General features: G+C 41.0%; 1 protein-coding gene across 5 annotated transcripts in view; it reads right to left on the bottom strand.

Moving 5' to 3' along the window:
* Positions 1-8947: 8947 nt before the first annotated feature.
* The window catches only part of PPP4R3A (protein phosphatase 4 regulatory subunit 3A), a 45588-nt gene continuing 40387 nt past the window's right edge, over positions 8948-14148 (bottom strand). For all 5 annotated transcript variants that reach the window (XM_061359934.1, XM_061359935.1, XM_061359936.1 and 2 more), the window contains 3 exons: positions 12312-12502; positions 11558-11784; positions 8948-9342 (listed from right to left, as the gene is read on the bottom strand). In XM_061359934.1, the coding sequence (XP_061215918.1) occupies positions 9229-9342; positions 11558-11784; positions 12312-12502 (532 nt within the window). In that variant the 3' untranslated portion in view covers positions 8948-9228. The remainder of the gene's footprint in view (positions 9343-11557; positions 11785-12311; positions 12503-14148) is intronic.

Genomic DNA, 14148 nt, shown 5'->3' with positions numbered 1-14148 from the left:
AACTCCTGCACGAGGCTACCTGTGGCGACGCACGCCCTGACCCGGCAATTAGACCCGGGCCGCGGCAGCTCCGTGACGGACGCTGCCAGCCGCGAATGAGAGGACCGGAGAGGGTCGGCGCGGCCAATAGACGGCGCCCCTGGGCGGCAGCGGGAGAAAGAGAGGGAGGGAGGCAGAGAGGGAGGGGGCAGGCTGGCGCGGGCAGGACGCGGTGCGAAGCCGGGGGGAGCTGCCTGTGCTTGCTGCAGCTGCCCGTCGCATGGCCTGGAGGGAAGGGACAGCGGGTGCCGGCGGCATGTTCTCCCGTCTGCAGCAGAGCCCGGCGGGGGGTGGGAGCGGTTTCGCTTCCCTCGCGGCTGCGCCTCATTGCCCCGTAGGCCCCGAGCCGGCCGGTTACACCTGCGCTCCGCCTCCCCTTTCCGCTGCCGGGAAACGACCCAAGCGCAGGGCGCTACATGCGGTGTGTAAGTTTGTGCGTTAAAAAGCACGAACGAAGTGCTCCGGCGGCTGTTGGAGGGGTGCCTCGAAGCGTGTGGCATCAGCCCCTCAGCGCGCCAGAAAAACTCGAACCGCAGAGCTCCGGGAAGAGCGGGAGGCACAACCTGCTGCAGGGGACAGGACTCTTCCTGGGCTTAGTTAGGGAAAGAAATAACTTTCAGAAGGTACAAATGATGAGTGCTCCATCCCAGAATCAGATTTTGAGGAAATACCTTTTAGTCATAAAGCTGAACTGTTCTGTGCCTGGTGCTACATAGCTTGGTTGGGTTTTGCTAAGGTTCTCATTTGACAGTTTGCTGTTTTTCATGGATGTAGTCTTCACTCTTCACTCTACTTCTCCATGCTTGTGAGACACATCCCCCCCTGTAGCGCTGAGTTCTGCTCGGGCCTCTGACATAAGAAGGCCATGGACCTGTTGGAGTCCAGAGGAGGGGACACCAAGAGATTCGGAGCACTTCTGCTACAAAGACAGACTGAGAGAGTTCTGGTTATTCAGCCTGGAGAAAACTCTGGAGAGACCTTAGGGCAGCCTTCCAGTGTCTAAAGGGGGCCTACAAGAAAGCTGAAGAGGGACTTTTTACAAGGGCTTGTAGTGATAGGACAAGGGGGAATGGCTTTAAGATGACAGAGGGTAGATTTAGATTAGACATTAGGAAGAAATTCCTCATTGTAAGACACTGGCACAGGTTTCCTAGAGAAGTTATGGATATCCAATCCATGGAAGTGTTCAAGGCTAGGCTGTACAGGGCTTTGAGCAACCTGGTCTAGTGGAAGTACAGTCAAAAGAAAGAATGTTTGAAAAATAGTACCCTTCAGAGAGGACGGATTACAAATGCAAGAATGCTTTCCCCCCTTTGAAAACGTGGATGCAATTCGTTTGTAGGAGCACACCTTTGCATACCCCTGAAGTGAAGCAACAGTTGCTGCTAGTGAGGTAATTGAAAGGGGGAAGGGGTCACATCATGGAGCACAATGGTAAAGCCCAAATTTCTTATCTAGGAAATGCTCCTGGGGATGCTATTGAGTGCTGAATGCTCACGCGCTGTTCAACATAACTGCCTGCGCTACGACAATATTTAGTCTCTATAGCAGCAGCATAGCGGGAGCTGGAGATGCAGCCGCAGGAGCGGGGTCGCGGATGGGGACGGTGCTGGGAACGGACTTGGGATGGGGTCGGGCCTCGGAGCGCGGGACCCCGGCGCCCTCTGTCGGTCGCAGCCGGTGGTGCCGGCTGTGAGGGGAGGTGGGGTTACTCGGGTGCCCTCGGCTCTGATGCTGAAAGCAAAACAACAGCTTGGAAGAGTATTTTGTCTTGTCTTGAAAAGCCCCACCGCTGGCGTAGTGTGTAAAATATTGATAAACTCCTTCCAGTTGTACTGACAAGTTTAATCGAAGCGCTGAGGGGGGGCAGGGCCTGCAGCCACCCACTGAAGAGTGAAGGGGTGAAGGGCTGTGGGAGACAGACACACAGAAATGCTGAGCAGTGGGCTAGTTGCTGAAGTCTCACGGCGGCCACAGCTGTGATCTCCAAGCTGGCCATGCAAGAGCGCTGCGGGTCGGTAAAACCCCACTGACCTGCAGAGGCACAAGCCAGGCTTGCCCTGGAGCCTTGCCGATTTCGGTCTCAGGTACACAGTGAGGGCTGGGGGAGGCCGGACTGCCCGCCCGAGCCTAACATATGCCCTGGCTCTTAGATCCCAAACTGCCTAGGCTGGGTTTTCCTCCCTCGGCAATTCCATGCTGTACCTGTCAGCCCTAGGTGCACTGACACCTTGCTGTTCTCTCCAGATGGGCACTTTTACTTACTTACCTTGTGTTTCACCAAGGATATAGCTTGTGAAACATCACCACAAGTCAAGGTCTCATTTCTGGTGGTACCTGGAGCCACCACCTTCCCACAGCAGACAAAACAAAACAAATGCTTGTGAATAAAGGCCAGGTTGGATAGGGCCTTGAGCAAGGAAGGTGTCTTTGTTCATAGCAGGGGTTAGAACTAGATGATCTTAAGGTCCTTACCAACCCAAACCATTCTGTGGTTCAAGGAAGTTCAGCTCCAGATATGTGCATGCAATTGCACTGTAGTATTTAATTTTAATGTGATCCACAACTTTCTTTTCATACCATTTGCTTTCAGTCAGCTTTTAACTAAAAGCACAGTTAAAGAAGCACCAGAACAACCATTTGAAACACATACAAAGGTATAAGCATCTAAAGACACAAGGATGTTTCATGACTCCATTATCATCATGTGTATTTCTAAAGCTCTCTTCACAGCCATGAAGCACTTGACTCTCAGCAGCACAGACCACAGAAGGAAATTTCTAAGCTCAAGCGTTTCCAAATGTCCCTTTAGGCTGACTGTAAATGGCATGATTCACCTCCCTCAGACTGTCCCCTAGCAACGATTACAACCATCAACAAAGCTCCACCATTCATTTGCTGTCTGAAGTGTAAGTTGCTGAGAGATGGGAATAACAGAATTCTCAAGGTTACAATACAGGAGTTTAAACTCATGGTAATCAGGAAAGGCCTTTTTCTCCTCCTTTGCTTGAGACTGTCCTTAGGCAGCTTTCTTGTAAATATGACTCTACTGTTCATCAATCAAATTCTCATCTACGAAGCAAGTTTACTTTAAATAGACTCTGGAGCTGTAAACAATGGGTGCCAGGAAAAAAAAAAAGTGGCAAGAAGATCACTTTGCTCCTCGCACTATCCGATTCTGAAATGCTGTCTGCAATATTGCTCATTTTGTTTGGACAAAGGTGGCAAAAAAACTGTGTTTGATAAATTTGAATGAAAATAAAAAGAAACAGAACTATATATGCAACCAAAACACAAACAAAAACCCAGAAGTATTTGCTTACATGCCTTAGATCAATCTGAACGTGGGTGGGGATGATGCTGATTTACAGAATCTCTGTGGCTGGCATCTGAAAGATAATGTTGAGAGAAACTCCCACAAAACCTAGCATTAACCTGTGTGGGAGGGCAGGATGTTCACTGAAATTTAAGCCAGCTGCATAGGCTCCTGCAAAATTAACATAATACAGAATCTAAAACAGAAGGAGGGAGTTTAGGCAGAATGTTTCACAAACATCTGAGTCCATAGAAAATAACTATAGAGTCAAATACATGTGGCAAACAATAAAATAATACTGTGCAAAAGATAAGGGGAGAACATGAACGGGCAGCAGTGGTTTATGGCTCTTTGCATGAGCTTGAAAGCAAGAGTACCCACATCCCAGGCAAGCACAGCAATGATGGCACAACCTTGACTTAAAGCTTTGGAGAAGCAATGAATGCTATAGCAGTGGAAGAATCCTCATAGGCCTGAAAGAGAACAAATCCACTTAAACTCCTAAGCTAAAGAGGTGCTAGAAACAAAGGCTGGTTGTGGCAATCTAAAGCAGTGAGTACAGGAGTGTCGGAACTACATGTCCAGCAAATTGTGAAAGATGTCATATGAAGCAGCAGCAGAGAGGGGAAGGTGTCCTGTAGGTTTCAAATGCATGATAGGGCCTGGTCTGTTGAGGAGATGATTACTGAAGGACCACAATAATTGTGTAAAGGTTTGGGGATGTTATCCAAAAGCTTGGTTTCTCACCAAGGCACAGAACATTGCCGTGCACATTCCTCTGTTTCTCTTTGGCAGGAGAACTACACCAGCAGCATTAACTGAGATTCATGAGGTGAATTGAAGAATCAACAGGACCACACTAGGCATGGCTACTGGCCACTCTAAAGATAAAAAGGAAAGTATAGAAATGTATCAAATGGAACATGTTTTGATTATATTAAAGATTTAGTACTGATGATTTGAAAGTATTTTCAGATCATCAGTATCAATCCCTATCAATCATCACTGGCAAATGTCCTAATAATAACAGAATGTGATTTTGAAGATCCAGTGCTTTAGGGCATGTTCAGTCTTCAGACTGCTGTTTTGGCATTTCAGTTGTACAGGAGTGTATGAGTATCTATACTGATGACACTGGGACTTGGTATAAATTACACAACCACAACCAGAGAATTTAAAAGCAACTTGTCAAAGTACTTAGGCTGGCTAAAGTTAAAGTGTCAATTCACATACAAGGAAAACACTCAAAGGAGGAGGAGAAGTTAACAGAGCCTCAGCAGGGAGGGAGATGACAGTAGGGCAGGGATCACCACCTTTACCAAGAGGATTGCCATTTCTTGGAACAGTGAACAATGCAGGGAATGGGGAAACGTGTGTCTGTTCTACCTGCTCAAACAGCACCCCAAATTCACTCCTGTGTGATAAGACAGATGTGGGAAGAACTTTAAGAATTTGAGGAACTAATGAAATAAAAGACTCCAGTTTTGAGGGGTTGTGAGAGAAGACACAAAGGTAAGGTTGTCCAGTGGTAGCCCTAAAGGGTTTAGATAGCTGTTTTACAAGAATATGGTAAAAATTGGTCATCGGTGGTTTATGTATTGTGCGCACTGACTTAACATGCTGAAACACAGAAAGTGGCTTTGATTCTAGTTGAATTATGTTGAAGTTTAAGATTAGAGATGGTTGATGTGAACAGAAACTTACTTTAAGTCACATGGGCTTGGCTCACTCTTTTTGACATGAGATTATTTTTTTCAATTACAGATGCTGGAGAGAATTGTTATTTGCATTATAACACCAGTTTTTCACAGATGTGGTCACTGTAAAGTCACTGTAGAAGTGAGTTGGGTGAGCACATGCAGTAACTCATCAGGTCTTCTACTTTCACAGCTTATCTGGAATGGGTTTTGATCTCAAGGCAGGGAAACTGCAATACTACTTACTCCAGCACAGACAGCACTGCTCCAGGACACCTCTGCAGCTGTAGAACAGCCACTAAGGGTAACGCTAACCTTCTGTAGTGACTCTACAGGTGCCAGAAAACATAACTGAGCAAGGCAACCAGAGTAACTTGTGCTGGGTTGAAAGGTAGCCAATTCCTTCATGGAGCCACAGTAGCAATATAACAGATTCTTACCTGTTTCTGAAATTTGCAGATGTTAAAACACAGCCAAAACCCATCTGAACAGGTTCATCCCCGGTATGTTAAAGGATTGGGTCTACTTGACAATTCCATGAGAACATGACATCTCACCTGGGAGGGCTGTGAGAGATGGATGAATAGTCTGATCTTGTTTACCAAGTAAATATAGTAGGTAGAGACAACTTCTGCTAGATATACCAGCTTTCAGATCCTCCTATCCTCACGACACAAGAAATCTGTTTTTTTTTAGTGATATGCACTGTTACCTGAGTGCAGCTGCCCACTGTGTGCACTGGAAGAAAAACTGAAAATACTCCAGATTACCAGGAATTACTGTCATTAGGGTAAGGGACCAGGTACTCCATATGCTTTTGTCTGCTATCCCCAGTGAAGCAAGGCTAAGGGCTGGGCAGTGTATGTCAGAGTAACCACCATCAAGTTTTTTGACCACTGAAGGATTATAGGGACCTGCACTGATGATTCCAGCACATTGCATCTTGCCTGTATGATTCTTAAGGGCTTACCCTGTAAACCATACTTGAAGATACAGTTAAAACACAAGACAACTGAGCCACCTTTAATACAATATCCACCCAGCTCTCTTGGGATGTGGACAGATTGATTTAAAACTAAGAAAACTCCAGCAGCCCAGAGAAAGATCTAGAAAGAACACTGTTTTGTATCTGAAGGGGGCCTATAGGGATGCTGAGGATGGACTCTTCATTAGGGACTGTAGTGGTAGGACAAGGGGTAATGGATTAAAACTTAAAACAGGGGAAGTTTAGATTGGATGTAAGGAGGAAATTCTTTCCTGTTAGGGTGGTGAGGCACTGGAATAGGTTGCCCAGGGAGGTTGTGAATGCTCCATCCCCGGCAGTGTTCAAGGCCAGGGTGGACGAGGCCTTGGGTGGTATGGTTTAGAGCGAGGTGTCCCTGCCCATGGCAGGGGAGTTGAAACTTGATCTTAAGGTCCTTTCCAACCCTAACTATTCTATGATTCTATATTTTTTTCTACATCTTAACTCATACTTTTTTTTTTTTTAATCCATCACTTCTTACAATCCCACTATTTCTTTTTTTTTTTCCCTGAAATATATTTTGAGATTTCCATGAATAAAAAAGTCACTGGGAATAGCATACCCACCATTGTCCCCAGCTCACCTACTTCCTGGCTACTTCCAACTTCCATCAACATGTAGATATGTCCTGTCAGGCCACAAGCATTAGGTACTTGTGAAGACAATTAATGATCTGACTACAAGTCAAGACAGTATTAAAAGATGTGCAGCTTAGTACTTTACCAGTCCTTTAGAGCTTCATAAAAATATAGAAAGTTCAAAACCAGACCTATTTCCGTTATTATTTTGACCCAACCCAGGAACTTAAGGACAGCGTTTCTTCTGTTAAACGACATTACTTCAAGTACTGGAAGTCCAAACTTCCAGACTCCTACAGGTATCATGAAAGTATGTGAAAGACTAGAAGACCACAACATCACACGTTACAAAATCAAATACTCAATAGCTGAAGGAACACAATAACACATTAGCAAAAAATGTTCCTTCAACCACACCGGAAAAATGCCTTCCTGAAATATAGCTGGAGGACATAAAGATGACTAGACGGATGAATTTTGAAAGCTTTATACTCAAGGAAAGTTTGACAGCTTGGAAAGGATTTAAATCCGGGCTAATTAAAAAACCCTGCAAAATTTCAGATTTCCTTGTCGTGATGCCTGATCTGAAGCCAAAGTTGCAAAAATCAGGTTTCAGGCAGATTGCTGAGACAGCATAGGGGGTCTCACACTGCAGCAGAAAATTGTATCAGATCTTGTAGTGACCAAATGCTCATCTCTTGCCTTCTCTGTAAAATTTACTGCTGAGAACTGCCCTGTGACAGACATTTCAAACACACTGTAAAAACTCAACCTTGGAAAGTGATTTCAAATTAATGTCTTGAGGAAAAGATGGCTAATATTTCCCTAGTGCACACTCTTATTTAGATCTGAAATTACTAGTATGTATTCATAATGTCCCACTGCAAAGGTACTGACTTCTGTAGTTGGCACAGAATCTGCTATGCAAAACACAATTTTCAGAAACAAAGTGCTAATCCACACTGGGGTGCAATCACGTATGGTCCAGCCTCAGGTTTTCATTTCTCTCACTTCTATTTGTATGTGTTACGTGAATGTGTAACATCACAATTGCTGCAACACTGGTGCTTTGAATGTCCAGAAGGAATAAACTCCTGAAAGTACATCTAAGGAAGACTTTCCTGTTTGCAAAGGAACTAAATAAAACTCTCCTTCAAGCTATCTTCTGTTAAGTGCAGTAAGGAGGCAGGATATAACATTTAGTTTCACATTAATAACTATTTCGAGTTTTGGAAAAAGGGGAAGAATGTCATCACTGAGTTAGACCCAAAGTTTACCTGCTCTTTTTCAACTACTGGAATAAATTGCAAAAGATGGTATCCTTGTAAAGACTATTCTACAACCATCTTTGATTCACTAAAACTGGTATTCCAAAGGGAATCAGAGGTTTAAAAAAAATACCACTAATGCCATTTTTCTTTCAGCTTTCATTAATTCTTTTTTATTTTTGTAAGTCAAATGAGTCAATATATTGGTATTCCTAAATCATCCATCTTCCATTTTGATGAGTTAGTCTACCACTGTTGTTCTGAGTTACGAAATTTCAAAGTCTCTTTGGAATACTAATTTCATATTTATAGGTTTAAATTTGTTTATTCCTATTTCCCTGAAATTTTTCTTGACAGTTGCTGATGTAAAATTTAATATAAAATATTTAGTCACAAAATAGTATTGCTTTTATGCACATTGTGGTAAGATTTTTTTTTCTCCCAATAAAAACTATACCATCTTCCATAAAATCCTAAACATATTAAGAACTGTGATGCAGAACAAAATTACACAGGGTGAAACAGGTACCAGCACAACAGTGAGATTATATTACATCAAAAAATTTTAATGGTCCCAAATATATACTCAACAACTAAGCATACACTCAGGGGGGCAAAAAAAAATCTGACACAAAAGTGACCACATCTAGAATTCCACTCAATCTTTAATCAAGAAGGGACAAACAAATCCCTCACCTCCAAAAAGAATTCTGCAGTTTAAAGGGCAAAGGGAACAGATATTAAAAAAAAAAAAAAGAAAAAAAAAAAAGAGGAAACTTTATATTCAGCCCTCCCCCGTAGAGGTTTTTAAAACCTGTTGTAGCTTGAGTAAAATGTTCCGAATGTACGATTTCAAAGGCAGGTCTCTTTTATACAAAGAAACTGCTGGCATTCTTAACTAGTGAAGAATTAGGGCAAAAAACCGCCTCTTCTTCAGAAGTCTCATACATGGTCCAAGAAAGCATATTCTGATTGTAGCAACTGACCAGCCAATCCAGAGTTCCACTAACAAAAGTCCTGCCCTGTTGGCTTTTTTTTTTTGTTTTGTTTTCCATTTCCTTCCCTGAGAAAAGGGCAACGTGTGGTCCAAGCTGGAGAGCTCAAAGGCATAAGTCTTTCCCCTAATGAAGTATTTCCCCTCCTTCTGCTCCTTTGAATTGGCACTTGATTGGCAGAAATCCATTTGTATAGGTTGATCTGTGTCACACACAGTAGTTCATGAAAGATTGCTGCTTTGCTGTGGTTTTGTTTTGTTTTTGGAAAAAAGATCCTTCCCCCAACTAGTAATGTTCTTCTGCAGTTGCCATTATGATGACTCAAGCTTTGCTTTCTTTGACAAAGGTAAAGTTTCCTCTTTATCTTCATCTTCATCATCCTCTTCATCATCATCAGGATAATCTACAAGCCCGACAAGGCCTCCCTACAAAGACAGACACAATTACTACAATTAAAATATTTACACATATTCACATTTGTATTGGAAAATGATGTCTGCACGGAACATTACCATAAGTATACTGATTCAGGAAGTTTTGAATAAAATGAAGCAGAACAATAATAAATCCTTCAGCAAGAATTGTCTGAAAAATGCTTAAGTGAATAAATCCAAAATGGGCTTTCATCTATCCAATTCAATGGAATTATTTCCAGTTGAAATTTAAGGAAGTCCAAAAATCTGCTTAGTTTTTCTAAATGCCACTGCAGCTCTACCTGTAAAGATTTAAATCTTTTTTTAGGGAGCACGGCTGAATGCAACAACGAGCAATCTGGAAGCACCTCAGAAACAAAGAGTATCCTTCAATCTGAATTTCTGAATGATGATACTTTTTGAGCACAGTCTGTCCCAACAAAAGCTAGTTTAAATGTGTAGTAACTTAAACAATTTCTTTGTGCAATGTAATTGAATGAGGTGTATGAGTTACAGAATGTAAAAACTTGGCAGATGAAAATTAAAGTATATCCAGTAATATTAAAAAGATGCCTTGTATTGCAAATAAACACATTTTAAGAGCAGGCAGCTGTGGACCCATGAAGATGTGACACAAACTTCTAGAATTTCCTCCAACTACAGTATGTTTTAATTTCTGAAGCTTGACCAGCATTTGACTGCAACGGCGGTTACTGGTACTTTACTGCAAGATCATATTACTTATTCAGGTGTCTAATGATATCCAAACCAGAAAATTTCAGCCAACAGGCTACCCAAATACAACTTGATAAATAGTTACATACATTTTGTACAGTCACATATAACATATCACTGAGTATACTACACATAACAGGATGAGATAACGAATGAAAAACCCAATTTCACCACTGTTTCTGGTTTGCAGCTGTAGCACACTCATGAACAGTGTAAATTTTACCAACAGGAGATAGCTTCTGCCTGAATCCACGAATGTTTTTCAGCGCACTGCACATTTTTCTTTTACTACCATGACTTGAAATTTTGGAACCAATACTATATGCAATATGCTCCATATGTAGGCCCCATTTCAGAAGCAAGGAATTACTGTTTTGGAAAGAACAAGCCTCCAGCAGAAATATGGAACAGACTGAACTAAATTCCAAGCCAATTCTATCCCTTTTGAAAACTGCTTGACTCTTTCCCCATAAATAAAATAAATCTGCTTCCCTTCCCCACAGAAGGATTTAGAAGATGTAATCCTTAGTTCTTTCATCAGCCAAACTCTTCTTATCCAGGTGTTGTCAGCAGAAGGTAATCCAAATAAACTCTTAAGCTAAAGGCCTAGAATACCATTTACCTTTACTACAAGTTAGGTGAACAGAGTTATTCCAAGGCTGTATGAGAACTGAGATACAAACCTGGCCTTTCTTGTTAGGAAAGTAAATTCTCATTACCTGAACTACACTGTACAAACACTACCTATCTGTCCCCCGGTGCTGAGAAAACACCAATCACTCTGTCCCCTTGACTTAAATAAGTTTAAATAGAACTTTAGCCAAAAATACAATAAAATCCAACCAGTGTTCTAAAATATATAAAAAATGCTGGTTTGGGATATTTATTGCAAGTTATAGTGACTCTTTTAAACAGGATTTCTTCTTCTACTTCAGTATGTTCCAACCCAAAACTGTATGTTATTTAAAAAGATAAAAAAGTCACACTAGGATATTAAAAATTGTTTACATTTTGGCAACAGAAACCACAGCTACATAATACAATTTCTTTCTTTCATATGTGCCAGTTGTATCCTCCTGAACAATACTAAAAATGGTAACAGCAGAAGTTCTCAGTGGGGGTGGTGGGACATTGTGGCATCTGACAAAATTTGGCAATATTTCCAAAGTATTTCTGTTTTTCTACCTGCCAAATACGCTGTGCAATTCAACAAAAGTAAAGTGTTGTCTGTATTTCAACATAAATATCACTGCAAACAGCAGCTAGTGCTATGGCTCATGCTTTTAAGAGTCTGGGCAATAAAAGAGCTGTTATTTCTTCTTTCTATATACATTCAGATCTCTTTAAAAATGCTAAAAATCAGACAAAATGTACACACAAACCAGACAGTCCATTATCACATAACCTGTCAGAATTCATGCAAACCTGGGAGATGATAAAGCAAACCCCTAGTCTGGAACAATTAATTCAATCTATGTCCATCCAGAGTTACCTTAGTTGTGATAGCTGCCATCTGAGATGTGCTTTTAGAAACTGATCCTGGAGACCCAGGGGACCCTGGAGATCCAGGTGACCCCGGGGACCCAGGCAGATTACTTGCAGATGACTGGCTGGTAAGGTTAGACTTTGTACCACTGGTAAAGGAAAGCTTGAAACTTGGGCTCTGACGACCTGAAAGGTTCGTTTTCAGAAGAACTTCCTTTTCTTCACTCTCTTTTACTGGAGAGAGAAAAATAAACACAAAAAAATACAAAAGTAGAGCAGTATTATTTAGCAAAATATTTAATTACAAATCACTTTACTGTGTGGGAAAAGGCTTAGCACTTTATGTACTACTTGGTAAAGTGAGTAATCAGACTTTTTTTTCTCATACTATTATACTAGCTACCAGCGTGTAATAGTTGTCATTGGCCAGGAATGGACACTTGTATTCTACCAATGAAATCACCTGAACATTTATGTAGAAATTTTTGAATTATAACCTGAATAAATCACAGGAAAACTTGACTATCAGCTAAGATTGCCTTCCAAATGCTTAAAGAAATCTGTAACAGTATTCTGTATCATGCTGCTTTTAAAGACAACAAAACCTGTTTTGAAGGGGTGGTCCAACAACTTGGTGTCACAATTGCAAAATCTAAGAACTTTAGAATAAATATATGCAAATCCTTCACTGCAGTAGGACTACAGAATACAAGTTATTGCTTCTGCATGAGCCGTATGGTATTACTCTTCTCATCACTTACATTTTTTCCTTTCCATGAATTTACTGATAGGGTCCATGATATCTTCATCATTTTTAGTTTTGTCAGAAGGGGGCACCACTGCCTCTCCATCTTCCATATCATCTTCATCAGTATTAAACCACATTTCCTCCTCATCCTCCAGGGTTCTTGCATCCCTTCTGTATCTATGGTTTCTCAAAATGGATCGCATGCTGCCGAACAGTAAGTTTAAAATTCCTGATTCAAAACTCAACTCATATTAATAATAAAAGTTCTACTCAACATTTACAGTGACAGCTTACAGATACTAGTATTAGAGAATAAAAATACCAGCAAATCAATCTGTAATGTGAATATTTGTATTTTCAATGCAAATATCATTAAAAACATTATTTATAAAGAATCAAATAAAGTACAATTCTGCTCATAGCACATTCAGACTACTCTGTCCAAAACGGTGTTGCATGCAGGCTTGGATTAACAGTTTGCACAGGTAAATAAAAAGCTGCAAACCAAAGAGTTTGGGAACTATAGATTTTAATTTTTTTTCTTCCTGAAAATACTTGATAGCTCATCGGTATCTAGGGTCCAATGTGTTTAAGAAAAAAGGAAAAAAACCCAGCAAACAACCTCCTCCTCTGCCAATCTAACTTGAGTATGACTCCAGTTTAAACCAGATACACTAAAAAGACAGCTATCTCTTCCTGCCACATCCACTTCTTACAACTTTCAGTCGCTATCAGCTTTTTCCATTCTTCAGAGCCCTGGACACAAAGTGCTACCTGTCCCTCCCCATTTGATCTATTATCAGTGTTGGTATATCTCAGCCCCACCTTCCTTTTGTTCTCACAGAAAGCAGTATTAGGGCCTTGGAGAAGAGGGACAGTGATGTGCACCCTGAAGAACATAGAATCATTGCCAGATGTTGATTCTAACAGTTAATTTCCAACAAAAGCCTGAACCCTTTGACATTTCCTGTAGTGCTTCTTCAAAATTTACTGGCCACAATGTAAGTCTGAGATTTAATGTTTATCATAAAGTCTCTGTTACTGGAATTAAAATTTTAATACTACAATCTAGGTTTATTCTATTCATCGAAAAAATCTTGCATTACTGACTGAAGGAAAAAGAAGGGAAAAATCAGGAAATCACAAGGTATTAAAAAAGAATGCTAAACGTACTTTTAAAAATAAATTTAATTCTGAATAATCTGCTTGCCAAAATGATCATCTGGATGTATACATACTGCATGACTTTACACTGCATTTAAATTCAAGTTCTGTTAATAGTGCAAAACTACACTTAAATGGCACTCTTCCAAACACTTTTGTGGCCCACATCAACGAAATTTTTGGTCTCCTCCCTTACTGAGCTATTCTTTACTAGAGTGTGTGAACAGATTCTTGCTATCTTTGCGTTTTATTATTTCTGGGTTTTCACTTCGGAAATTATGCGGACTGTGACAGGGCTTGTGCAGCCACTAAACAAGATGTGTAGGAAGAAGGCAAAAACTGGGCTGGTTGAGCTACAGAGCTCTTGAAGCTGTAATTTTCTGCTGGATAAACTCATGCAGCACAACTAATACACAAATCACTTAGCTCAACTTAAGCCAAGACCAATGTTTTACTTCCCAAACCGGATGGAAATTACTGAAGGAAGTAGCTGGGTGTTCTTTCCAACACGTGCATTAATGTAACCATTATACTGAATTTAACAGGTGATAAGCTTAGCTGACACAAGACAAAATAGCAACATCTCAAGTGCAGAACATTAGTACTCAAAATTGCACATCTAATGCATACTCTTTAATGTGCCCAACCTGTGATCATACTCTAATTTTAATTGTGCGGTAAGTCTC

The sequence above is a fragment of the Neopsephotus bourkii genome, unplaced genomic scaffold (assembly GCF_033783945.1).
Source record: "Neopsephotus bourkii isolate Nb327-2 ecotype Australia unplaced genomic scaffold, CSIRO-AGI_Nbou_v1 NB_998, whole genome shotgun sequence".
NCBI classification, from domain to species: Eukaryota; Metazoa; Chordata; class Aves; order Psittaciformes; family Psittacidae; genus Neopsephotus; species Neopsephotus bourkii.
Note: the sequence above shows the minus strand (reverse complement) of the source record. Positions and strands in the feature narration are given on the sequence as shown.